We start from the raw sequence: 27,318 nt of genomic DNA on the forward strand, positions 1-27,318 counted from the left end.
GTCAGTTTAGTGGGGAGAATTATCAGCGGCTACTTGTCACAGTGGCCCTTTGGAATCTTCAGGTAGAGATAGTGTTACCAGGTCAAGAGCATTCCAGATCCAAAGATTTCAGGGCCCAGATCTGACCTGACACCAAGGGGCAGTCCCTGGTGATGTCATTAGGGCATCTCCTGGTGAAGTCATGTGGCAGGACCTGGAGAAGGAGTTTAACTGGAAGAGAGGAGTGGGGGAAAGAAGACCTCCCCCCACTATGCACACACTGTATGGAACAATTTGCAGCCAGGTCATGCTGGGCTGAAGCTTGCAATCTGCATGCCTGGGCCTTATTAGTAATTGTTTTTAAAAAATATGATTAAAGGCACTCTCACCCACCATTCAAGCCCTCAACCTGCCACCTGGACAGGCCAGGCAAACCAGGAGACTGCAGGCCAGACCTGGGGTCAGGCAACCCTAGGTGCCTGAACACGGGTTGCTGAGGTCTGGAGCAACAGCAGAGGAGGGCTGTGTCCCCTGGAACTTCTCCTTGCTCAGAGAAACAGAGTGAACTTAGCTATATCCGCACCTGATAGTGATACACACCATCCACTTCTCAGGACTCCTCTGCCTTCAGAGCTGGGTAGATTCCTCTCTCCTGGCTGTGGGGCCTGAGACCTGAGGGAGTATAGCCTTTCAAACAACACGAGGCCAGACCCCAGAGGCAGCGGCTATTCTTGAAGTCCTATCCAGTGCATTTAAAGATAGGTTACAACCTGGACTTGGGAGTCATTGAAGGATAGGAGGTTTGGTTGTATCTCAAGAACCACCAGCAGATAAGCAGGAAAATGATGTTTCCTGAAACAGCCCTCTTTGTGGTGAATTATATCCTTGCTCGGTATGTATCCTTGCTATACTTATCATTGGGGCAGAGGGAGGGTGGCTGGACAAACACCCACCAATCAGAATAGGGCGGGGCAGACTCCACAAAACACCCTTGCTGGAGTCTTTTGCCTTGGACCTAATTGCCAGGAAAAGTCCCTGATCAGCCTTTTTCTTTCTCCTAAGCCTATTTTGAATTTTTAGCTATACCTACAACCACAACCACTTGTTTTGGACTACTGTTTTGCTTAGGGATGGTGGACGTTGTATGTAGCCCAAAGCTTCTGGGGGGAGCCAGGTTAGGGAGGTCTTAGGTGGAGAAAATAAACAAGGTCCCTGCTGCAGACACAGCAAAACATGGGAGGGTAAGCTGAGACTTAATACAGGAGAAGGCAGACGTGCCTTTGCTTAGTAGAACAGCCATATTCAGTCAGAAGCTGGATATTCAGACTGTTTGAGAAGAGTTAACAGCAGCCAAATGTTTTGGCCCAGCCTTGCATGGGAAGCCCACCCTTCCCTGTTAACTTAAAAAAAAGAAAAGAAAGAAAAACAGATGGTAACGAACATGGATGGTTACTGGCCGTGATGGCTGTGCTCTGCCTTCACAAGTGGAGGCAGCAATGCTTCTGAATACTAGTTGCTGGAAACCACAGGAGGGGTGAATTCCCACAGGCATCTGGTTGGCTACTGTGAGAAGAGGATGCTGGCCTAGATGGGCCATTGGTCTGATCCTGCAAGGGCTCTTCTTAGGTTCTTATGTTTAACATCTTATTCCAATAGGCCTTCAGGGTAGGTGGAAGCAGTTCCAATCTGGTCAAATTCTCCCTTGGACTTGTGGCTGACTGTGCATCTTTACAACTGCACTATTTTGATTTTAAATTATTGCCATTGTTTTAAAACCTGTGTTTCTAGCATTTTTGCTGAGCCACCACCTTGGGGCTCTTCCAGCCACTACTATCCACCTGCCCCCACAAAGTTGTCTTTATACATTTCCAAGGATAGAAACAAATAAGTTACAGAATCTGGAGCATTGTAGCCAATTTCTAAAATGAGAGGTACCAGGGCATCTTTGGAGAGAAGCCTTTTCCAGGGGTGGAGGAAGGGGTGTGTGGTGGGAGCGGTCCACCCAGGGTGTCACCACTGAGGGGGGGGGTGACAAAATGTTGGGCGGCACTCACTGCAGGGCCTGCAGCATGCCCCAGCCACACGTCTCTCCTGGAAGTGACGCGGTGGCTTGGGCGCTCGCAGGCTCTACACTGCCCCAAATGGTACGCCTGCCACCTCCCCCTCAGCTGTGTGGTGGCTGAGCGGGAGGAGGCAGGCAGACTCCTCAGAGGCCCCACAGAGTGTCCTGCCTCGGCTGGCCCTGCCCCCACAGCCAGCTGGCTGTGCCCCTGGGCGCAGGGCACACGTGCCACCCCATGCGCCCGATCGACTTGCTCTGCCACTGGCCTTTCCCCCTTGTTCTGAGCTGGCTGTAGTAATTTAGTTGGCCAGGCAGTCTGTGTATAAGTAGGGACTGTTGGCAAGGTTGCCATTTTACAGAGGTCAGTCTGCTATTTTAAAGTGTCCCCTGTTTGAAGGATGAACCAAGTCCAGTTTAAAGAGAAAGACCTATAAGAAGGGAGAGCAGGAGAGGCCTTGAAGGTCACCCAGGCACAGCCTTCCCAACTCTGGGGAGATGTATACTATTCTTGTTTAAATGACATTACCATATTTCATTTCCTCCCTTAAACTGATGTGTATTTGCCACCTAGGGCAGGCACAATATTCTTTTGACAAAAATATTTATAGCAATGAGACCGGTGTACAGTCAGAGGGACCAGATTTCCCCATTGCTGCTGCTGCCACCAGCCCGTCCTCCCTTACATACGAGATCTGTCCTTGGAGCGCTGTGGTCATTGCACATGATGCCTCTGTGACAGTTTCATTGTGTGTGAAGTCTGGTGGCCAAGTGCCCTACTTTACAGAGAACAGTCATAGAATCATAGAGTTGGAAGGGACCCTGAGGATCATCTACTCCAACCCCAGCAAGAGCAGGAATATGCAGCCGTCTCATATGGGGCTCAAACTTGCAATGTTGACATCATCAGCACCATGCTTTAACCAAGTGAACGATCTAGTCCTCTGTATTTGAAAGAGTTCTGTGTTTGATGGGCTGTCTGGTTTAACAAGAGAGAATGAATTGGGGGGGGGGGAAGGTTTAGAAGTACTTTTCAAAAAAAACAACCCCTAGAGTCCTTTTTGTTGGGGATAATTCAGATGGAAATTCCCAGGTGTCAAAAAAGGTTATTTATGTATGCCACCACTGCGGCCCATGTTTTGTTAGCCCAAAAATGGAAAACGAGCGAGGTCCCAATTAAAGAAGAATGGCATCTTAAACTGACAGAATATGCACAGCTTGAAGACCTAACATATAGAATAAGAGAACAAGAAGAACATACATTTAAAGAAGATTGGGAAATGTTTATCGAATATATGGGGGAAAATTGTGTACACTTGAAAACACTGGCAGCATTAAGATAAATTCAACAGTGCAAACAAGTTTTGTTAGATGTAATAATGGAATACTGAATGGTTTAGTTTATGTAAAATATGCAGGGATTTATGATATGCAAAATGAACCATGGAAAGAAAAGAAGGGAAGGCACTGACATTTTAAGGTTGTTTAAATGAATGTGTAAAACAGAAAATTTAATAAAAATTATGTCTAAAAATAAGAGAGAGAGAGAGAGAGAGAGAGAGAGAGAAGCTTAAGAAACGAGAGAAGGAGGAGGACTGCCCATCTGCAGGGAGCCACACCTGGGCAGCAGACTGAGCAAGGAAGCACACAGCTCACTTGGCCACAGTCTCCAGGCTTGGTCCTGTTCATTGAAATTAATGAACAGAACCAAGCCTGGCCCATTAATTTCAACAAGAGTACTCAGAGTAAAGCTAAGCTGGATGCAACCCTGTATCCTATGTAAGTGATAGCAATTTAATTAATGCCTCTCGGCAACGTCTAACTGAAGAAAGCATTGGGCCTCTTCTGAGTCTCTCTCCCATGCTTGTTGCTGCAGGAGGCCACGGGCGCCTTCTCCTCGCCGGGTCATAGTGGAGATGCCCTGGAAGAGGCTGGTCAGCCTGCACCCTGCTCACTACTCCAGCCACCGCGGCCTGCAGGATTACTGGATCAGCCCCCAGAGGCGCTACCCAGCTGGCAGCGCGTGGCACACCCCCACCAAGCGGCTCTTGATCCTCCCTGGGAACACTGGCGTTTCAGAAGTGGAGTCCGTTCACATGCCAAATGCAGGCCAATACAGGCACAAGCTCATGTGAGTATGGAGCACAGGGGAGCATTGTAACTGAGCGCTTGGCCACCAGTCTGCATCATTCATTCCCATCAGGGTTAGATTTCTCCTGGGATGAGTTTGGTGGCTTTCAAGTTGCCCACTTGTTGAATGACTCCTCCTGTATCACTTGCTCTGGGAAACAGTCAAAGGGGGCAAGCAGCCAGCCCAGTGCTCCATAACCTGGCACCCTCCAGATGTTTAGGACTACAACTCCCACCAGCCCCAGCCAGCAATTGCAGTTGGGTGTTGTGGTCCAAAACATCTGGCGGGTGCCAGGTTAGGGAAGTCTGTGCTGGTCAAATAATTCCCTTCCAATCCTGTTTAGTACTGTGGTCTCCCGGCTATCAACACACAAGAGAGATAAACGTGTGCACACATCCCACCCCCCAAAATGCTACCCCTTTAGAGATGGAATGCAACAAGCAGGATGAGAGGTTGTATTTGTGACAAAGCAGGGAAGGGGTACAAAAACGATCGTTTCTGAGTATTTAAAAGCCAAGGTGGACAGAACTTGAGGGAAGGCTCCTTCAGATACAAGCAGTGCCACAGGAAAAAGACAGATATGCTCCCCACCCCCACTCCAACACACCGTTTTTGTGGGGTTCAGACTCCTGGCAATCGCTCCATTGCAAGAAATAAACCCATCCCTCTCCCCTTGCCTGTTTTAATGACAGCCACCCCACTAAAGTGTTAATTAGCTCTTAGCAGTTGCTGGGTAACCGCATCCTGCCTTCCATGGTCTTTAAGCCAATGAGTGTTTGTCCTGGTGATGTCATGCTCTTAGCTCGTGTGTCATTGGCCAGAGCAAGGCTTGCCTTTTAATATTCTGCCAGGATGGTTACCTGGGAGAAGTTTTGTCTTTGCTGGACTGATCCTGTTGCCTCCAGATTGGAGGAGGAGGTGTTGCATCTCTGTGTCCTCCCATGGGAAAGAACTGAAACCTCCTGAAAGAAGAGCACATATAGGAGTCGGTCCAGACATACGTGCCCACAAGCAAACAGAGATATTAGTAAAGCACAGCCAGTCTTCAAAGGAGAGATTGCATTGCACTGTGCTTTGTACATTTCCTGGCCCCTGGCTGAGGTTTCAGCCTGAAGTGCTGAATGGACTCTACCTTTCATGGGGGTGTTTCACTGTGGAAAGGAGATAATCAGAGATCATTCTGGAGGATCAGATGTATTCTCCTACTCTCTTCCCATGAAAATGCGTGCAGGAGAAAACAAGGAATTAAAACATTGAATTATGCTGTAAATGTGCGTCTCACATTACATTTTAGCATATCGGTCTTCCAGAGATTTAGCATTTTACAAACAAGCAAACAGAAATGTCACTCCCAGGGCTCAGAAGGGCTCCTCAAATTATGGATTGACAGATCTGTATTTCAGGTAAATAGAAGTGGGAGCCAAGCTTAATTGGCAGATCAAGCAATGAATGTCTGAATCCACTGGTCTCTGGGAGCCAATTTCAGTAGGTGGCACTGAGGGTTATAGGCATCCTTGTTCAATATCCAAAAGTATTCAGAATGGCCTTTTCTTCTAGAACAATCAGCCATGACTTTATTCAACATTCTTTCCACACTTCAAAAAAGACATGATGTGTTGATCATGTGCAAACTGACCTTTAAATTGATTGATCAAACAATTAGAAACCTGATGCTTAATCAACAGGAAATGCTTTTTTAACCAGCCTGTCAAATTCATTGAAATGAATTTGTACCTTGCCTTCAAAGTCTGCCTGGCGTGTCTGTTCCCATCCCACCTAATTCCCTCCCCCTTATTCCCCCATTCTTATCCTCTCCTTTCTTTCATTTAATGTTTTTCATTTTTTCACCCAGGAGAGTGAGAGGTGCTTGTCCCCTTAGATGAGTATGAGGGCCAGTGTGAGGAGGTATGGGGGTTTGTTTGATCATTCCTGATCCCTTTGCCACCAGAACTCAAAAATGGCTGGAGAGAAAATGAGCTAATAAGAATCATAGAATCATAGAGTTGGAAGAGACCACAAGGGCCATCGAGTCCAACCCCCTGCCAAGCAGGAAACACCATCAGAGCACTCCTGACATATGGTTGTCAAGCCTCTGCTTAAAGACCTCCAAAGAAGGAGACTCCACCACACTCCTTGGCAGCAAATTCCACTGTCGAACAGCTCTTACTGTCAGGAAGTTCTTCCTAATGTTTAGGTGGAATCTTCTTTCTTGTAGTTTGGATCCATTGCTCCGTGTCCGCTTCTCTGGAGCAGCAGAAAACAACCTTTCTCCCTCCTCTATGTGACATCCTTTTATATATTTGAACATGGCTATCATATCACCCCTTAACCTCCTCTTCTCCAGGCTAAACATGCCCAGCTCCCTTAGCCGTTCCTCATAAGGCATCGATTCCAGGCCTTTGACCATTTTGGCTGTCCTCCTCTGCACACGTTCCAGTTTGTCAGTGTCCTTCTTGAACTGTGGTGCCCAGAACTGGACACAGTACTCCAGGTGAGGTCTGACCAGAGCAGAATACAGTGGCACTATTACTTCCCTTGATCTAGATGCTATACGCCTATTGATGAGGCCCAGAATTGCATTGGCTTTTTTAGTTGCTGCGTCACACTGTTGGCTCATGTCAAGTTTGTGGTCAACCAAGACTCCTAGATCCTTTTCACATGTACTGCTCTCAAGCCAGGAAAGCCCCCATTGACAGGTGGCCAGCCCAACTGCTGGTTGGCAGGGCTGTGGAGCCCAAGGGAAAAGCCAGGTGGGCCCCCACTACCTTCTCAGCCCTCTCCTCTGGTCTTTCTAAGTGCTTTTCTGCCCCTTCTTGCTCTGGCCTTCAGTCCACGCTACCACACCCTACCTTGCCCCCGCCCCTTTGCTGCTCTCTTATTTTTTGGGTCTCCCCCTTTTCTCCGCTTTTTCCTACTCTCCTCTATCCTTTGTGTCCCCCCCCCCCATAACAGGAGCCTTGGCCTCTTCCTGCTGCTGCTGGTCCCAGATGAGCTCCTCTGTTGTCTCCATCTGTCCCGCCTTTCATGGAGACTTGAGAAGCTGCCAGGTCCAGAAAGAGGATGGGGTAGAGTAGGAGTGAGAGAAAGCTGAAGAGAGGTACCCAGAGAGCCTGGTGGCCCAGTGGAGCACCCCATTGGCAGCCCAGAGGAGGCAGGGGCAGGGCAAGAGCCTCTGGGTGGAAGGAACAACCTGACCCAAGGCATGCCACTGCCAGGATTTTCTCCTGGGAGCCTCTTCCTAACACTGCTTGCAAAAAAACTGGCTCCCCATTCACAGAGCCGTAGAATTGTGGAGTTGGAAGGGCCCACCAGAGTCATTAGTCCACCCCTGCAATGCAGGAATGTTTTGCCCAATATGGGGCTCGAACCCAGGACCCTCAGGTTGAGTCGCATGCTCTGCCACAGGAGAACACCCCCACGAGGCTGTGCCTCAGAGTAGCCACTGTGGAAGTGGTGGTAGTAGGGTTAAGATTGTCACGTCAGGAGCATCCTAGATCCTGAGCTATTAGGGCCCATACCTGAGACCTGGGGGCATGGGTGGCATTAAGCATGACACATCAAAACAAACAAAAAAATACAAAATATGATAAATGAGCAAATATGTCACCAGTTGGAAATTAAGGGGTGTCCCCAGGTTCAGCTGAAGGAATCATTCATTCTCACCTACTTAGGGAGTCTAGGTAAGGAAGGTGTTCTTGCCCACCTGCAGATTAAAGACCTCCCTTTGCCACCAGGTGGTTGGGAGGCAAACCTGGAGACTTAGGGATATGCGTACCTCTGCGTCCCGCCAGAAAAAAAGGCACTGATTCTAGGAGTATAGCAACCTGGGGAAGGGGTGCCATGTGGACTTGCTGCCTTGTAAAATCATGGAATCACAGAATTGTAGAGTTGGAAGGGACTCAGAGGGTCATCGAGTTCATCCCCTGCAAATTAAGGAGTTTCAACTTGATCAGATGGCCATCGAACCTCTGCCTAAAAACCTCCAAGAAAAGAGAGCCCACCGCCTTCCACTGTCCATTCCAATGTCAAACAGCTCTTACTTTCAGGAAGTTTTTCCATATGTTTAGTCAGAATCTCCTTTCTTGTAACTTGAAGCCTCTGGTTCGTGTCCTGCCATCCAGAGCAGGAGAAAACAAGCTTGCTCCATCTTCCATGTGACAGCCCTTGAGATATTTGAAGATGGCTGTCAGTCTCCTCTTTTCCATCCCAAACATACCCAGCTCCTTCAACCGTTCCTCATAAGGCTAGCTTTCCAGACCCTTGGTCATCTTGGTCACCTTCCAACTTGTCAATATACTTCTTAAATTGTGATGCCCAGACCTGGACACAGCACTCTACGTGTGGTCTGACCAAGGCAGAATAGAGTGGAACTATTACTTCCCTTGATCTGGACACTATACGTCTTGATACAGCCTAGAAATAGCATTCACTTTTTTTACTGCTGCATTACTCTGTTGACTCATATTAAGCTTGTGGTTAAGCAGATGCAGCACAAAGGAATCATCATAGAATTGTAGGGTTGGAAGGGACCCTGAGGGTCATCTAGTCCAACCCCCTGCAATGCAGGACTATGCAGCTGCTGTCCCATACGAGGGTTGAACCTGTAACCTTGACGCTGTCAGCACCACACTCTAACCAAGTGAGCTATCTAGGAAGGTTTACCAAGAGCAGTGGCTGGCCAGGGTTGGAAGCTTGCAGGCATGGAAGTGTCTATGGCTTTTCTCCAGCATCTAGTCCTCAAAGGTATAGTGCTGCAGCACTTGGAGGTACCACTTAATTGCTATGGCTGATGGTAAACCTCACGAGGATGCCAAAAATCCCTTTTCAGGGCCAAATAGGCCTCAGGGGGCTCCTGCTAGCCAACCGGAGGTGCTAGCTCCCTGCCGATTCAGCAGGATGCAGACAGAGCATGTGGAGTCAGGCTCCTGAGGCAGGTAAAATGACATTAATTGGAGAATTTTCTCTTTCTTGATGGGGAGGCCCCCAAGTCTGGGCCAGCAGGAAGACTAACAGCAGCTTTATGAAGGAGCGAGGCAGGTGGTCCCTCCAGGTTAGAAGGAAGGGAGCAGATCAAAGCGGGAGATGTGAACAGCCACCTGCCCTTTGAAATAGCAGCAGCAGGCAGTGAGGAGGGGGGCACTGGGAGGGGAGACCACATAGCACAGCCAGGTTAGAAGGGAGAGCTGCTCCTTTTTTTCAGCATTCCACAGGCAGAGAGTCTCTTGCCTGGCCAGTGATCGTGGGGGAACTTCCCTCAGGGGATCCGATTCATCTCTCTCTCGTTCTTCTGCCATTCACGCTGCCCAAAGGTACTGCTTGCCACTTGGAAAAGTGGCAGCATTTTGGGGCTTTTTAGTTTAGAGAAAATGCAAGTAAGAGGCGGCATGGTAGAAGTTTATAAAATTATGGATGTCACACGGAGAGAAAAGTTTTTCTCCCTTCCACATAACACCAGAATTCACGGACATCCAATGAAATTCACACTCGGCATTTCTAGGTGTACACTTTAAAAATTGGCCCTGGGAGCCCCTGAAAAATGTGCAAAAGGCCTGACATCTAAAGGTGAAAATGGGCTTTGCAGGTTGTGGGGAGATGTACATTTGTATGCTAAGATTTGGAGCTTGCCTGCCAGCGCTGGACCGCAATAAAAGCCGGCTGCATATTTTTAGCCTGGTCCTTCAGCGCCAGGCCCATGCGCACCTGCTCCGCTCCATCAAACTCGGCAAGCCGTGCAGTGCCGTGTGCCTTGGGACACGGAGCACACAGGGAAGAGACACCGGGCTCTTCAGCCTGGGAAGGGAACAGGCGTAGCCACAGCAGCCGCTGCCATTTCCACCACAAAGCGATGCGAGAGCAAACAGATCGCCTGCGAGAGCAGATGGCTCTTTACCGAATTACCGCACCAGGCGTGGCTCAAGGAGAGCAGATGGACTTGAGGGGGAGACTCATAAACAGAGAGGGAACTTCGCTAAGCCAGCTCCTGACGCTTCCTATAAATACTTAACAACCTCCAAGCTTTCTCCTGTTATGAAACTGAATTCATTAAACTGCCTTCAGCTCCCGTGAGAGAAAGGGAGGGAAGCCCATCCAGCAACCAAGAAGCAGCTCTTCTGTTTCTTCCTTGGGTGAACAGCTCTGTGATTCATCCTGGACCGAGACCGAAACCCATTAGTGTAAAAGCACCTGCTTGCAATTTTGCGGGCACCATTTCAGTAGGAAAGGAAGCAAAGAGATTTCAAGATGGGTGGGAGATAGTTTCACAACAAGCTTTATCTTTAAGGCAGGGTTGGGGAAATGCAGAACTGGGGATCAATGTGACCCTCCAGGCTTCTCTATCTGGTCCTTGGCACTCTTCCCAGGCCCTGCTCTGCACTCTCCTCAAGTAGCTTTGCCTGGCTGGAATGTGTCCTTCAACTCTGATCATGCCCTTTGCTTGCCTAGATATAGCGGCGGCGTCAGTGTACCAGCCACTTGCTTTTGCATGGCTGGAATGCAGTACTGTACAAAAGTTAAGAGTCACATCCGTTATTCTGCCAGTGTTTCCCTCTGGCCCTGCTCACCACTGTCATGTGGCCCTCGGGAAATTTGGTCCTCAGGTTCCCCGTTTCTGTAGGAAACACAGGCTTATGGACATACTCAGTTAAAATTGTAAGAGCCAAGCCCCAGGCAATCCTATCTGGGGTGACCTGTGTGATGGCTGATTCATGCAAGCAACCATTTAACCCTGCAGTTATTTCAAGGGATGAGCACAAAGGGGTGCCCCAGTCCAAAGTCCATTTTGGATCTAAGGGGCAGTTCATGCACACAAACAATTTTAAGAAGGACACACTTTATCTCCATGTGATCAGTGTCCTTGAGGAATACAACCCCATGAAGAAATTCTTGTGCGAACTGACCACTTACCTAGGGACAGCTGCAGCCAAGGCAGTGATCCCAAGCAAGTTTGGGAAGAAAAATCTCGAAATGCTCATTTGGTTAGTTGAGACTTAACTGTGTGTCGGTTTAAGCACAAACTGAATTAAGAGGCCATCAGCGTGTCATGAAAAGGCAGCCTTTGTGCCGCTCTGTCCAGTTCTGGATTCCCAGCAACAGCCATTCAAAGGTGGCTTCATTCTCACCACTTGCGGGTCTCGGTGTTAATTGCTTGGGCCTCACCCGTCTTCTCTTGCGCTTGCGTAATCCATTCTATTCCTGGCTGAGGACTGAACCTTGTAACCTACATTACTAGTCACTTTCTCCAGAATACGTGATTACTCAGTCTTCACTCAAATAATTAAATTACTCAGGCACACCACTGACTTTGAATATCAAAACACCCTCAAAAGGACAGGCAGAAAATAAGCGGAGCTCATATAGCAGCTCTGGTGCTCAACCAGCGGGGTGTGGGAGAATAACTGGTTCAGCTTTATTCCTTAACAGAATAATTTGAGGCTATTTTTTCTTTTCCCATTTCATCCTTCCTTCCTGCACCAGGGACACCTTCCTTTCCACCATCTCCCCTCTCACACATCAGATTGCAATATTATAACACATTCTATTCATCCTACAATGCGGTTTCACTTTGCCAAACATACTTGGCTGTCAGGTGCCCATAGCCAGGGGTCAGCAAACTTTTTCAGCAGGGGGCCAGTCCACTGTTCCTCAGACCTTGTGGGAGGCTGGACTATATTTTGAAAAATATATATGAATGAATTAATTCCTATGCCCTACAAATAACCCAGAGACGCATTTTAAATAAAAGGACACATTCTACTCATGTAAAAACATGCTGATTCCCAGATGGTCCGCAGATTGGATTTAGAAGGCGACTGGGCCAGATTCAGCCCCCGGGCCTCAGTTTGCCTACCCATGGCCCACCTTACGCTTCCTCAACCTCAGCCCTCCAGATGTTTTGAGACTACAGTTCCCATCATCCCTGACCACTGGTCTTGCTAGCTAGGGATCATGGGAGTTGTAGGCCAAAAACATCTGGAGGGCCGAGGTTGAGGAAGCCTGGCCCAGCTTATCAGCTCTGCTTGGGACTGGTTTAATTCACTTGATTTCTGTTGCTAGAACGTATCCAAAGCTTATATAGGCAAAAAAAAAAAAGTCCCAAATCAGGATCGTTCACCACGCACACCATGCATAGTCCCTATTACACTCAAATTTCTGTTTAATTACCTCATCCTTATGGGGATAAGGTTGTAAACATTTCTACTGGACTCTGCTCCTGGACCTTTTACAGTCGCTAGAGTTTTTCACAGCATGGAGACAAGCCCTGGCAAAGGCACTAGGAGCAGGACAGGACAGTTTCTCCCCATCATTTGGCAACCTAGGCCTGATCTAGAATGATATCTCTTTTGCAGATGGACAAAGCGCTGGCAGCACCTGAACCATTATTACCTGGGCAAGAGAGAACGCCACTTCCTGTAGCTGAACTTCTGAACTCTGGCCCCAGGGCCATGCACTCAGAGGTAAGTAGCGAAGGCCTCCAAATTCAATTATAACACACACCAGGGAACAGATGGTGCCAGAGAAATCTCTGGTGTAAATTGCCTGGGAGAACTAGGAGGTCAAAGGGGACAGAGCCACCTCTTCCACCTGCTGGCTGCTGTGAAGGTGGAAAGGGGCCCTTCCTTTGTATATGAACATTCAAGAATATGCACAGACCTACCTAACTACTTAGAACATTCACGTTCTGCTCCATAATTACAGGAATTAATGAGGCAGATAACAGAGAGAAGATGTAAAACCACAATAGCATCTCAATTCAAACCATTAAAACAACCTCAAAGAAAACAACCCACACAAACATTATATATATATATATATATATAGAGAGAGAGAGAGAGAGAGAGAGAGAGAGAGAGAGAGAGAGAGAGAGAGAGAGAGCTGGCATTTGTAACTTTTGTGAATCTGCCAGGGCAAAGAGCCCTCTTACCTTTTGTGAAATCACGCCCCACCCACCCCCCAGCTGTGGTTTATAAAACGGTATGAAGGATGAATTTTGCACATTTCCTTTTTAAAGTTCCTCTATCTTTTTGGCCATAATCAAGCACTGACAAGAAGATCAGATTTATTCTGTCTTTGTGATGCTGAGCAAAGCATCTGGTGAGGAGAGTTTTCCCAGGCTAAGTTGTATGAAACACAAGGGGGCATTCTGGAGTTTGCAGGGTGAGTCTCTTCCTGGACCCTTGAGGGAAGGCATGCTTTGTAACAGGCCAGATATTTGTCACACAAACACACCCTTCCTGGTATCCAACCCCAAATTATGCACATCCGCTCCATGATTGGTAAAAGGCGAAAGATTTATACGATCTGAAGAGAAACCAGAGATTGGTTCATATTTCAGAAGATTTGGCAACAAAAATTGGCAGAGTTTTTATTTACTTTTTAAACAAAATTTACACATCACTTGGTTGTTTAAAACAAACACAACTCAAAGTGTTTTACGAAAATAATAAAACAGTTAAAATCAGCTAATTAAAACATTCAGAAGCATTTCTAAAAAGCCTTCTTTCCTCTTCTCTTTCAATCTCTTTTGTTCTCAAACCAAACCTGCAGTTCATATTCTAAAACACTCCCAAAGAGAGAGAGTATACTTTCTTTTTTTCTTTTCTTTTTAATGCCCTCTTTCAGGGCCAAAAAGCCCTTTCAAGGCAGCTCATAATAGTTTCAGAATACAAAAACAAACACTTATACATAAAAAAGTAAAACTAAAACAGGAGCATAAACATCACCGTCCAACCCCAGCCCCTGCCCCCAGTCTCCTCCTTCTCAAGCCGCCCTGGAGCAATCCAGGGAGTCCCTCGCAGGTCATCGCCATGCCATGCGCCATGCGCCAGCAGCTGTTAGGCCCTGCATGCCTACTATCAGAGCTTATGAATGGCTGCATTATGCTCAGCCGGACCTCCTTCCCCTCCCCTCCCCTCCCCTCCCTCCCCTCTCCCCACCAACACCACTTTTGCCACACTGTTATTTTACACTTGTGCCACCCACCATCGCTATGTTTGATCGTTCCTCCCTTGCAGCTGCACCTGCTGGGAGCTGGTGGAGGGAGGGAGCAAAGGCAGAGCAGGTGCGGCGGGCTTTGCTGCTCTCTCACACAGATGCACAGGCCTGGCGGAGGGGAGAGAGAGGCCTGAGCCTCAGCTTCCACGCTGGCTAACAGACAGCAGGCTGAAAGGCATGTTTGCCCTCACCGTGGCTGGTGGGAGAGGTCCATGACGCAGAAGCAGAGCCTTGCCAGATCTAACCAGCCACCGAGACACCCCATGGGCTAGCAGCGGTCAATCACATGCCCCCCTCGAGAAGCCCCCCAAAGCAGTGCATGAAAGTATCGGCCTACTGCAGGAGTGGGTTACCTCAGGCCTGGTGGAGATAGGGACACAGGCAGGGAACATCAACCCCCCCCCCCCGGCCAGGGATGGGCCGCAGCTCAATAGCAGAGCATCTGCTTTGCATACAGAAGGTCTCAGGTAGGACTGGGAGAGACCTCTTCCTGAAATCCTGAAGAGCTGCTGCCAGTCCGTGTAGGCAGAACAGAGCTCGGTAGAACAGAATCCCAGAAGAGTTGGAAGCTACCACAGGGATCATCTGGTCCAACCCCCTGCATTGCAGGAGTCTTTCACCCAAAGTGGGGCTCAAACCCACAACCCTGAGATTAAGAGTCTCATGGTCTACCAGCTGAGCTATCCCAGGAACTCAGTTTGAGAAAGCTTGCTATGATCCCATGTTCTCTCCTCCTTGCCCTCGGGAGACTGCAAAGGCCGTACCTCCTTTCCCTAGGCTACACCCCTCACTGGTGCCACCAACCAATTGAATCAGCCACTCCAGGATACCATGGTCGATGGTACAGAAAGCCTCTGAGAAGTTGAGAAGAATTAACAGGGACACTTTTCGTCTCTCTCTTTCTGACAGAGGTCGTCGTAAGGGCAATCAAATCAGTTTCTGTGCCCAAACCAGGCCTATACCCTGATTGAAATGGATCTAGAAAATCAGTTTCCTCCAATCAGACCACCTGCTCAAGAACCTTGCCCAAGAAGGGGAGACTGGCAACTGACTGGTAGTTACTTAGATTTTCCAAATCCAGGAAAATCCACAGACCACTTCCACTTCCTTGACTCATAAGGTTCCATTCAGCACCATTTTGTCAGCATGATAATTTATTTTAGTTTAATTTTAGAATGGATTGTTTAGTTTGCCCTAAAGCATCTGTTCTGCACGCGCACACATTAAGTATTCAAATATCCATGCAGCAGCACTTAAGAGAAACATAAAAATTTTAAAATATTTTTAAAAACAGTGCCCCAAGGTTGGCACCATTTTTGAAGCATGTCCCTCCTCCGCTTTTAAAAATATCTGCTAATACTTTTGTGCCTACTTTTAAAAAACAAACAAAAAACCATGATTTTTGGGGGTGAAATAGTGCCTAAATAAAGAGGCACATGAGCACATATTTAAAATTGATATTAAAAAGTGGTTCGCTCAGAATTTTTCTTTTCCTGCCCATGCATCTATGCTCTTTTGACTGTTGTGAACAGAACATCCTTGTAGGCTTATGGGCAAGAACCCATGACCTGGTCGCGAGTTGGGAAAGACCCAAAGCAAGTCTGCCTCTGTGCCTCTGACTACTAGTTGCAGAGGATCGCAGGTGGCCAGAGTGGCTGCTGTGCTCATGTCTCGCTTGCAGGCATCCCATAAGCACTTAGTTGGCCCCTGTGAGAACAGGATGCTGGACTAGATGGGCCCTTGGCCTGATCCAGCAGGCCCATCTTATGTTCTTATATATGCTCTTAAATGGCCTTCATTACCCACATCTTATATTAAGTGACAGCTTCCTGTCTGCCCTTGTGGAACTTGCCTTGGTCCACTGCTAGACCTCCAGCTTCATCCCGCCACCCCCGCTAACCTGGAGCACATGCCTGGCTCAGAGAGATAAGGGCCTGCTGGCCCCCTGGCCCATTCCTCCTCATTACTTCCTCTTCCCCATCTCCGCTTGGATTCCCAGGCCTTCCTGCTGACCTTGGAATGTTTCAAGCTGCTTTCCTGACCTCAATCTGTCCCTCTTCCTTCCCCTCTCATCAGTTTCCTGCTTGTGAGGGTCCTGTGCCAATGCAGCGCTTTGATTTATTCCCCACTTCCTTTGCCCCTGTCCTCATCCTAAAATCATTACACACCGCCAGCGCCTTTGGCGGGTATCCTCTCTCTGCCCTGCCCTCTCTCGCTTGTTTGGTCCTCCAGATTTTGGGAGAGAGTAAGGAATGGCTCTAGCAAACTGGTTACATCTGGGTGTGGGGGATAGGCTCTGCAGTGTAAACAGCAGCAATGAGGGAACTTTCTAGGAGGAAACTGGGCCTCCACTCTTCATATCCCATCACCCAGTTAACTTCCCTCTGTTGCTTTTGCCACATCGCCCTATACCTTTCAGAGCACTGCACACTTCTGTCAATTTAATTTAATGCCGTGACTTCCCCAAAGCTTCCTGGAGATTGTAGCTTGGTGAGCGCACTGAGCTCTAATGGAGAATTCTCAGGGCAGGAGTCAGGAGGTGATAATTTTGCAGCTGCTAATAAACTACATATTAACTCCATGTTTACTTGTTTAAGTAGCCTATTTTTAAAAATCTAATGCAGGGATGAGGAGCCCATGGGGACCCTCAGGTGCTGTTGGACTCCCAACGTCCACCCACCCCAGCAGTTGTGATTCTGTCCTGCTTAGAATAGTAAGGCTACATACACGCAATACCTTGAAAGCACTTTTGAAGCACATTCTTACCCTCAAAGAATTCTGGGTACTGTCGTTTACTCCTCACAGAGTTCCAACTCTCATGAGCCTTAAGAAATGACAGTGCCCAGAATTCTTAGAGGAAAAGGATATGCTTCAAATGGTCTTTAAAAGGCAGTAGTGTGTATGCAGCCAGGGTGGGAGGCCTGTGGTCCTGCAGATGCTGCTGAACTACAGCTCCAAGCATCCCTGCTCGTCATTGGCCATGCTGGCTGAGGCTGATGGGAGTTAGTCCCAAGACACTTGAAAGGCACCACATTGAGAAAGGCTGCCTCAGTCACAACAACTCTGAACAAACTTGATCATTGCTATTCTGTTACAGACATGAGGAATGAAACCAGGGTTAGGACTAGGGTTATTCCATGTATACTGTACAGTGGTAAAGGTAAAGGTACCCCTGCCCGTACGGGCCAGTCTTGACAGACTCTAAGGTTGTGCGCTCATCTCACTCTAGAGGCCGGGAGCCAGCGCTGTCCGCAGACACTTCCGGGTCAGGTGGCCAGCGTGACGAAGCTGCTCTGGCGAACCGGCACCAGAGCAGCACACGGAAACGCCGTTTACCTTCCTGCTATAAAGCGGTACCTATTTATCTACTTGCACTTAAGGGTGCTTTCGAACTGCTAGGTGGGCAGGAGCTGGGACCGAACGACGGGAGCTCACCCCGCCGCGGGGATTCGAACCGGCGACCATGCGATTGGCAAGTCCTAGGCGCCACCCGCGTCCCTACTGTACAGTGGTACCTCGCAAGACGAATGCCTCGCAAGACAAAAAACTCGCTAGACGAAAGGGTTTTTTGTTTTTTGAGCTGCTTCGCAAGACAATTTTCCCTATGGGCTTGCTTCGCAAGACGGAAACGTCTTGCAAGTTTGTTTCCTTTTTCTTAACACCATTAATACAGTTGCGACTTGACTTCGAGGAGCAACTCATAGAACGCGGTGTGGTAGCCTTTTTTGAGTTTTTTAAAGACTTTGGTGATTTTGAAGCTTTTCCAAAACTTTCCCGACACCGTGCTTCGCAAGATGAAAAAAATCGCAAGACGACAAAACTTGCGGAACGAATTAATTTCGTCTTGCGAGGCACCACTGTACAGTGGTACCTCAGGTTAATAACTTAATTCGTTCTGGAGGTCTGTTTTTAACCTGACAGTGTTCTTAACCTGAGGCACCACTTTAGCTAATGGGGCCTCCCGCTGTTGCCGCGCCACTTCTGTGCGATTTCTGTTCTCATCCTGAAGCAAAGTTCTTAACCCAAGGTACTATTTCTGGGTTAGCGGAGTCTGTAACCTGAAGCGTCTGTAACCTGAAGCGTCTGTAACCCAAGGTACCACTGTATATTACTTGCCACGTAAAAGTTCTAGAGTGATTTACAAGCCAGTAAACAATAATCCAATTACAAAAGCATATTAAAAGCAGATTTAATAATATCATGTGCTGCCCAAATGCCCGCCCCCACAGTTGTATTTGCCTGGCACTGAAGGATGACCAGTTGGTGCCAAGAGAACACCCCCAAAGTGGAACAGTTTGTGGAATAGAGATGGTTGCTTCTCTAAGATCATCCAGGATGCTTATTATGACTCAGCTGGGGACTTCCCAAGTGTTTTTCTGATGTGTACAGAGAGTGGCTTCATCAGGCACTTTACACCATGCCTGTGTTTTTCCTAAGTTCAAAGTACATAATCCTCTTAAGCAGGAGAGAGCAGTGGCTGCGGTGGAAGTTATCCCAGCTGGCATCTTCCGCTTGCCCGCTCAGGCCAGCAAGTGATCTGCAATGGCAAGGAGCAGCAGCACTGTGCATCCTCCCTCCCTCTGGGCATCACCAGTTGCCCGCTGGGCAGGAGGGAAGCGTTAGAAGTAAAGGGGGGCACTGCTTAGCCTGTTTCTCTATCAGGGTGAGGATGGAAGCGGGGAGGCATCCTCAGTGCAGCCTGGCACAGCACCAAGCAGGACAGATCCAGGAAGGAGCAGCCACTGCCTCACCTCCCCCCTCGCTCTGGGCAGCAGCTTCCACAACTACACTGAGCAGGAGACAACACTGCCTATGTTAGAGACCCTTGTGGCCCATAGTGCATGTGAACAGAGTCCAGCTTCTCTGCCCGGGAATCCACTCCTTGTTTTGACCCCGTCTTTCCTGACGGACAACCGTCCAATTCAGAGTGTGCCAATCTTGTTTTATTTACTGTGTCAACAGTTTCTCTCCCCCCCCCCCACCTTATGCTAAGCAGGGACTGGGTGAGATGGCTTGGTGACTCAGAGGGTGACTCACCCCGCAAGCTTGGGATGGCAAAATGCAGCCAGTGCAGACATGCCCCTCAGAAGCAGAGGCCAGCCCAGCTCTGTTCCTGGCTTCCGGTCAGGAAGGGGGACTCACGGGTCTGCAATGCTTGGCGCAACTGAGCTGTGAGCGCATTTCTGGCTCAGCCATGCCAAAGCGCGTCAGCCCCGAGGAAAGCAGCTTCCGTTTCCTTCCTCAGCTTCCTCCGCCCCCGTCGGAAGCCACCAACCCGCCAGGCCCCTCTTCCTTGACTGCTGGGAGAGAGCTTTCCTGTGCCCCCTTCTCCACCCAACAGCAGCTGTGGCCTCAAGACCACAAATGAATGAAAGGAAGTTGAAGTGGGCTGTGACCCCCCCTAAAGGGAGGCTGAATGCTGAAGCAGAGGGGCCCTGAGGCCACTTCATAATAGTGTCACAAATGTTGTCTAGAGCAACATAAGAAAGTTCAGAAAGCTTGGCATGCATGGTTTCATTCATCATAAATGACCACCCTGCAAGGTAGGTCAGTATTACCCCCGTATTGCAGAAGTGCAGCTAAGAAAGAACTGGGTGAAAGATCACCTGCTGTGTTTGGGGCAGATGTGAGATTCAAGCCAGAGACCTCACAGTCTGTGGATCAGGATCTTAACAGCAATTCCTTCAAACCTAGTACAGGTAGGCTCTTTTTTGTCAATTTCCTGCCTTATGGGAGCTAGCAATAAAGCAAAGGTACTCTACACATGCTCAGAGGTATCATTTGTGCTGTTTTCCTCAAGTCCCAGGGCTGGAACACTGTAAATGAAGCTTCCAAGTTCAGCAGCCAATGCCTTAAAAAAAAAACCATAAGCAGTGACACCTGTGATTCCTGCATTGCAGGGGTGAACTAGATGACCCATTGGTATCCTTCCAATGCTATGATTCTATGATTTTATGGTTCTATGAAACGGGGACTCCTAGGCTCTCTAGTTAGTCTGTATTCTGGTCTCTCAAATAATAGCATGCTCTCTGTGCCACTGGTAGCTCATGCAGAGGCTGCATACAGGAGCTGCATATCCTGGCTCCTGCAGAGAAGCAAATATTTGCTCAAATCCTAGGTGATAAGCATTCCCCCCCCCCCCAAAGCCTGCTTGCTGACACCCTGGCAAAGTACACAGCAGTATGGAGTGAACAGCATTATTCAGGACATGTGGAAAGTGTTAATGAATCCACCTTTAGGATACCTTATAAAATCCAGAGTACAAGTTTGGGAAATCATGAGATTGTAAGCCGATTTCAGTTTGACTTCGAGTCTTCTTGTTGCTCTTTCTATGTTTTCAAGCAGGGCTGGTGCAAGTAATTTTTCTGCCTAAGGTGGAACACCCAAACACTTCCCCATTGCCACCGCTTGTGAACCTGAAGCACAACTCATTGAGAAATTATTTTGTGCAAGCCCCATTTGAAAGCCTCTGAGCATGTACAGAGTGCACCTTCCTTTTTCACATTTTTAGAAATTGGGAACTTGGCAGCTTCAGGCTTCAGCACCTCTCATTTTAGCCAGTAAGAACTGAATTGTGAGTTCAGTCTTAGAAGTGGGGCATGTATATATTTTGCCATTCATAACAGCCAGAATCTGGCTTGGACTAAGGCAGGGTTAAATGCTGTGATCGCAAGGGTTGTGAACTGCCCTTCCAGCAGGAACTGCTACGTTTAGCGTGTGTGAGAGTGCACAGCCGCTGACGTAATGTCCTTCCTCCTCATCTGTGAGAAATGCTGTAAAATCCTGGATCAGGCACTTGAGGAGAAGGCGAGGCTCATGTAGCTTGTCCCCAGCCTGAAATTCTACCCTGCCTCTGGGGCACTGGCAGCTGCAGTGTGACTCCAGAGACTGACATTCCTAGCTGTGCCTGGGAGACCAAGCCTTGAAGAGAGCCAAGGATGCACTGAAAAGTGGAGGAGTGCATGAGAAAGCTGGGAGGGGTTTATATGCATTGATCCCTATCAGCATAAACAAGCAGAGCTGGATGTCTGCTACACTGCTGCCAGAGAGCAACAACAACAAAGTACTAAAGGTGGCCTTGTGTGTAGAATCCAGCTTCAGGAGAATCAAGTTTCTAGTCCTTATGCCTGCCACAGTACTTTTGAACGCTGCCTAAGGATATCCAAAGGAATCATCACATCTAGGAGGATTAGGGCACTGGCCACTGCCACAAGCGAGAGAAGAGGAGATGTGTGGTGTCAGCCATAATAATGAGGAACAGCAAAGACCTTTGAGCCCCAGCATCTCCTGTGCTACCAACAAGAAGCCCTGTAATGATGATAGTTATTAATCAGCATCGTATCCCGGGATTGGAGCTTGTTAAGGACTCCTGGTCTCTTTCCAAACACAGCACTTCTGTTAATAGGAACCAGCCGCTGGGTGTATTTGTGCGCATTGGTGTCTGCATTGATGCAGCTGCAAATGCATTCCTGAAACCCCTCAAGATACACATGTTGCTTACATACAAAGCTGCATACATACAAATGCACCAGTGGGCATTTGCAAAGGCACTTATTTCCTGAAAAGTGCAAAATTTAGAAAGGGCAGCAGTGCCTGCGCATTTAAAACACGTAGGCACATCTACACACGAAAGGCCCCATAACCCCAGTGCTCTCCTAGTGGAGCCCCTCCCTCCCGCTCAGCACTGCCGGACCACATGTCCGCAGCACAAAGGAAATGTCTCAGGCCGTTCCAAGCAGAACAGCTGCCACTGGCTCACTCAATTCCCCATTCATCGGAGCCCCATCAGACAGAGGATGGGGGCTTAAAGGGACAGTGAGCCGTTTCTTTTGCAAGCCTGCTCTCTCTGCCTGGAGGAACCATCTTTGCATTCAGGTCTCTCCCTGATCCGGATTGGGCCAGGTACAAGAGAGCTTGAGGAAGGGCTTGGCAGCCATGGATCAGACCATGAAGCCCACTTTAAAGGAGATTCTCCCAGGGATGGAGGAGGGAGGGGCTGAAGATAGGACCGTGTCACCACTCAAGTGCACTTAATACAGATTCAAGCTATTTTGTGAAGGAAGTACTGTTCATACCTTCAAATTCTCTTTGAGTGAAGTTAAAATTTCAGCTGGCAAGACAAACAGAAGTTCCAGACTTTTGTTCCTTTTTTTTTTAGTGTCATGATTTTCAAAGCAACCGTTGTCGTTTAAAGGCTCCAACTTTATGCCAAACTGGGGCGGATATGGGGGGAAATACTTTTTTTTTTTTTTATAAAATTTTTATTGGTTTTACAACATTTTTGAGAAAAAACAAACAAACATTAAAAAAAGACGAACATACACGTATAGTTTCAAACATATTTTCATAAACCTTCTTTCTAGGACTTCCCCATACCCCCCCTCTCTGCATCCCAATGTCCATAGTTCAACTAGCAACTCCCAATTATTACTTTCCAATCTCTATCATCTTAGTCCTCTCTTACACTCTGATCTTATGTCCCTGTACCCCTTTGCTTCTGGAAACTACGACATTTTAACATTCGTTAAGTTTATAGTAGTCCTTAAGATAGCTTTTAAATTTTCTCCATTCTTCTTCTACCGTCTCTTTTCGTTGGTCACGGATTCTGCCTGTCATCTCGGCCAATGTCATGTAGTCCATCACTTTCATCTGCCATTCTTCCAAAGTGGGTAGATCTTGTGTCTTCCAGTACTTTGCGATGAGTATTCTTGCTGCTGTTGTAGCATACATGAAAAAAGCTCTATCTTTCTTTGTCACCAATTGGCCGACAATGCCCAAGAGAAAGGCCTCTGGCTTTTTAAAAAAAGTACATTTAAGTACCTTTTTCATTTCATTATAGATCATTTCCCAGAAGGCCTTAATCTTCGGGCATGTCCACCAAAGGTGATAAAAGGTACCTTCAGTCTCTTTGCACTTCCAACATTTGTTATCGGGCAAATGATAAATTTTTGCCAGCTTGACTGGGGTCATGTACCACCTGTATACCATTTTCATGATGTTTTCCTTTAAGGCATTACATGCCGTAAATTTTATACCGGTGTTCCATAACCATTCCCAGTCAGCTGACATAATGTTATGTCCAACATCCTGAGCCCACTTAATCATAGCCGATTTAACTGTTTCATCCTGTGTGTTCCATTTCAACAACAAGTTATACATTCTAGATAAATTCTTAGTATTGGGTTCTAACAGTTCGGTTTCTAATTTTGATTTTTCCACCTGGAAGCCGACTTTCCTGTCCTGTTTAAAAAATTCCATTATTTGGCGATATTGGAACCAATTTTCTACTTTATGCTTCAATTTCTCCTGACTTTGTAATTTGAACTTGTCTCCATCCTGTTCTAAAATTTCCCAATACTTCGGCCATCTGACCTCCATATTGAGTTTTTTCACTGCTTTAGCCTCCACTGGTGACACCCATCTAGGGGTTTTGTTTTCCAATAGATCTTTATATCTTATCCAAACATTAAACAATGCTTTTCTGACAATGTGATTTTTGAAGGCACTGTTAACTTTATCATACCAAAGATATGCATGCCAACCAAAAGCGTTATTGAAACCTTCCAGATCCAAGATGTCTGTATTCTCGAGGAGCATCCATTCTTTGAGCCAGCAAAAAGCTGCTGCCTCATAATACAATTTTAGGTCCGGCAGGGCAAAACCCCCTCTTTCTTTAGCATCTGTCAATATTTTAAATTTAATTCGGGGCTTTTTGCCCTGCCAGACAAATTTCGAGATATCTTTGTGCCACCTCTTAAAACATTCCATCTTATCAATAATCTGCAAGGTCTGAAACAGAAATAACATTCTAGGCAATACATTCATTTTAATTACTGCAATTCGGCCTAACATTGACAATTTCAAATTTGACCATATTTCTAAATCTTTTTTAATTTCTGACCAACATTTTTCATAATTGTCCTTATACAAATTCTGATTCTTGGATGTTAAATAAACCCCTAGATATTTGACCTTCTTGACCACAGTCAAACCTGTTTCCTCTTGAAATTTCTCTTTTTCCATATCTGTTAGGTTTTTCCCTAAAACTTTGGTTTTTTGCTTGTTCAACTTAAATCCAGCTACCTGGCCAAACTGTTGTATTATTTCTAATACCTTTTTCGTACTAGTGTTTGGCTCTTGCAAAGTCAATACTAGGTCATCTGCGAACGCTCTTAACTTGTAATGTTTAGCTCCGACCTGCACACCTTTAACCTGCTGGTCATTTCTTATCATATTCAGCAACACCTCCAGAACTGAAATAAAGAGTAATGGGGAAATCGGGCACCCCTGTCGTGTTCCTTTTTCTATCTTAAGCTCCTCAGTCACAACATTATTTACAATCAGTTTGGCTTTTTGTTCAGAGTATATTGCAGCCATACCATTCTCAAAACCCCGGCCTACCCCCATCCTATGAAGATTCTTCTTCATAAAGCTCCAAGAAATATTGTCGAAGGCTTTCTCCGCGTCCACAAAGATCAATACTGCTTTAGTGTTTATATTCACCTCTAGCTTTTCCAGAATGTCTATTACATTCCTTACATTGTCTTCCAGGTGTCTTTTAGGGAGAAAGCCTGCTTGGTCCTTATGAATCATCTCCATCAAAACTCTTTTAAGCCTTTTTGCCAAAATGTCTGCAAAAATTTTGTAATCCACATTAAGCAATGATATTGGGCGGTAGTTCTTGAGTTGGGTCTTTTCAGTCTCTGACTTTGGTATGAGTGAAATATATGCCTCTTTCCACGATTCAGGTGCCCTTTTTCCTTCAAGAATCTCATTACAAACTTCTCTTAATGGTTGAATCAACCATTCCTTCAACGATTTGTAGTATCTGGAAGTCAATCCGTCTGGTCCCGGAGATTTGCCCAGTTGCATATTCTGAATGGCAGCCTCTATCTCTTGTTCTGAGATTCTCTGGTTCAAGTCTATCTTACTTTGATGAGAGATATTTTGTAGTCCATATTTTCCAAGGAATTTGTCTATATCTTCTTCATTTTGCGGGCCTTGGGTGTAGAGTTTTTTAAAATAACTTAAAAAGCAGTTTCTAATTTCATTGGGTTTAGATATGTTCTTTCCATCCACCTCTAGGCTTGTAACTGTATTTAGTTTCTGCCTTTTCTTCAATTGCCATGCCAAAAGTTTGCCACATTTATTTGCTGATTCAAAAGTCTTTTGCTTCATTTGCTTTATCTTCCATTCAATCTCTTGGTTCATCAATTCCATATATTGAGTTTGATATAACTTGATCTCTCTTAAAATGTCCTGAGACTTTGGTTTTGTTCTTAGTTTCCTCTCTCCTTCCTTTATCATTTCCAAGATCTTCTCTTTTTTCTCATTTTGTTTTTTCCTCTTTATTGAGTTTTGTTGAATCAAAAATCCTCTCATAACCGCTTTACTTGCGTCCCAGATCACTCTTTTCTCCACGTCGGTCCTCAAATTTATTTCAAAATAGTCTTTTAGGTTCTTTTGGGCCTTCGTGAGAATCTCCTTATCTCGAAAGAGGGTGTCATTCATTCTCCATCTAAATTGACCAGTTATTGTGGGTTTCATCTCCATCTTCACGGCGTTATGGTCGGAGCAAGTTTTTGGGCAGATTTCCACTTTCGGATATGGGGGGAAATACTGGCACAGTAGGCAACAGTTGGAACTGACTTGGCTTTTTCTTCTTTTTCCTGTTTCAGCTTCAAGGTGGACTCCAAAGGAGCCTGCTGTAACCACCTAATTTGCTTGCCTGGATTCTTTGGTAATTCCTTGGATTTCATGCTTCAACCTTTTCTGCTACGGACGATGCTTCTCATTTGATGCTGTTATTTCTCCCTGGGCCCTGCCTGGCTCTGTGTTATTTGTAGCTCTAATAAAATGATTGGAACATCTTCGCTTTTCCCCTCTGCTTCTTCTTTCCTACCTGGGAGCAGCCTGTGCAGTTAAGCAAGAGCCAACTGCTAGAGCCTTGTACTGACTGTACATTTAAAGCACTCTTATACCACTTTAGCAGGGACACGGGTGGCGCTGTGGGTTAAACCACAGAGCCTAGTGCTTGCCGATCAGAAGGTTGGCGGTTTGAATCCCCGCGACGGGGTGAGCTCCCGTTGATCGGTCCCTGCTCCTGCCAGCCTAGCAGTTCGAAAGCATGTCAAAGTGCAAGTAGATAAATAGGTACTGCTCCAGTGGGAAGGTAAACAGTGTTTCCATGCGCTGCTCCGGTTCGCCAGAAGCGGCTTAGTCATGCTGGCCACATGACCCGGAAGCTGTACGCCGGCTCCCTCAGCTAGTAAAGCGAGATGAGCGCCGCAACCCCAGAGTTGGTCATGACTGGACCTAATGGTCAGGGGTCCCTTTACCCCTTTACCTTTAGCAGTTTAGCAGTTTACCACTTTAGCAGTTGGGGCTTCCCCCAAAGAATTCTGGGAACTGTAGTTTTTAAAGGGTGCAGATAGGTGTCAGGAGAGATCTTTGCAAACTACATCTCCCAGCATATGTCCATGAGTGGTCCTAGTCTCAAGGCAGAGTCAGCACAATGCCAGAGTCCAGCGAGACAAAGCACAGCAGTCTACTTGACACCTCCCAAGCCTCTGCTTCTAAAACTCTCTGTGAAGCCAGCTCAATACAACCAAGGGACCAAACATTCTCCCAGCTCTTCAAGCCATTTTAACACCTGGGGCAGGCAATTGAACTGGCACTCCAATCCCAAGCAGTATGGTCCACCTGACCTGGACATTCTCCTGTGCAGGCATCATTTAAATGAACATTGGGCAGTTTGCCTGGGTACCTGCAGTGAGTAAGAATCTCCTCCAGGCTGCCAGGTGGAGGAAGCATTGTAAAGAGAAAAGAACAAGAGAGTCTTCTGATACCTTGAAGATGATGGCTTAAGCTTTCATGGACTGCAGTGCACTTCAGCAGGCTTCCCCCCCTCTCCCCACCTTCCATGCTGTATTGATGGGCCACAAACAGCCAATATAAAATAATGGCATGGCTAATTTATTAAAGGATACTTTCCTGGCACATATTTTCATAAAATGGGCATTGGCTGTTTTTTTATGAATAGATGTCTCTGAAAAATTAAGATTTTGGGTGACTGGGGTCTTGCGATGCACCCAGACACCCTAGAAGCACAGTTTTTTGTGTGTGTGTTTCTAAACTGTTTTAAGGGCCCCTGCAGACT

At 47.0% G+C, this 27,318-nt stretch overlaps 1 protein-coding gene across 1 annotated transcript; it reads left to right on the top strand.

Moving 5' to 3' along the window:
• The first annotated feature begins 740 nt into the window (after nucleotides 1-740).
• Nucleotides 741-26,029, top strand: LOC308591669 (uncharacterized protein). The gene is made up of 4 exons (XM_081202521.1): nucleotides 741-871; nucleotides 3,915-4,169; nucleotides 12,515-12,622; nucleotides 25,838-26,029. Exons 1-3 carry the CDS (start codon nucleotides 822-824, stop codon nucleotides 12,579-12,581), a joined length of 372 nt encoding a protein of 123 aa, XP_081058647.1. The 5' UTR covers nucleotides 741-821; the 3' UTR covers nucleotides 12,582-12,622; nucleotides 25,838-26,029.
• Nucleotides 26,030-27,318: the final 1,289 nt, after the last annotated feature.

This window comes from Podarcis bocagei (assembly GCF_964188305.1).
Source record: "Podarcis bocagei genome assembly, chromosome: 7".
NCBI classification, from domain to species: domain Eukaryota; kingdom Metazoa; phylum Chordata; class Lepidosauria; order Squamata; family Lacertidae; genus Podarcis; species Podarcis bocagei.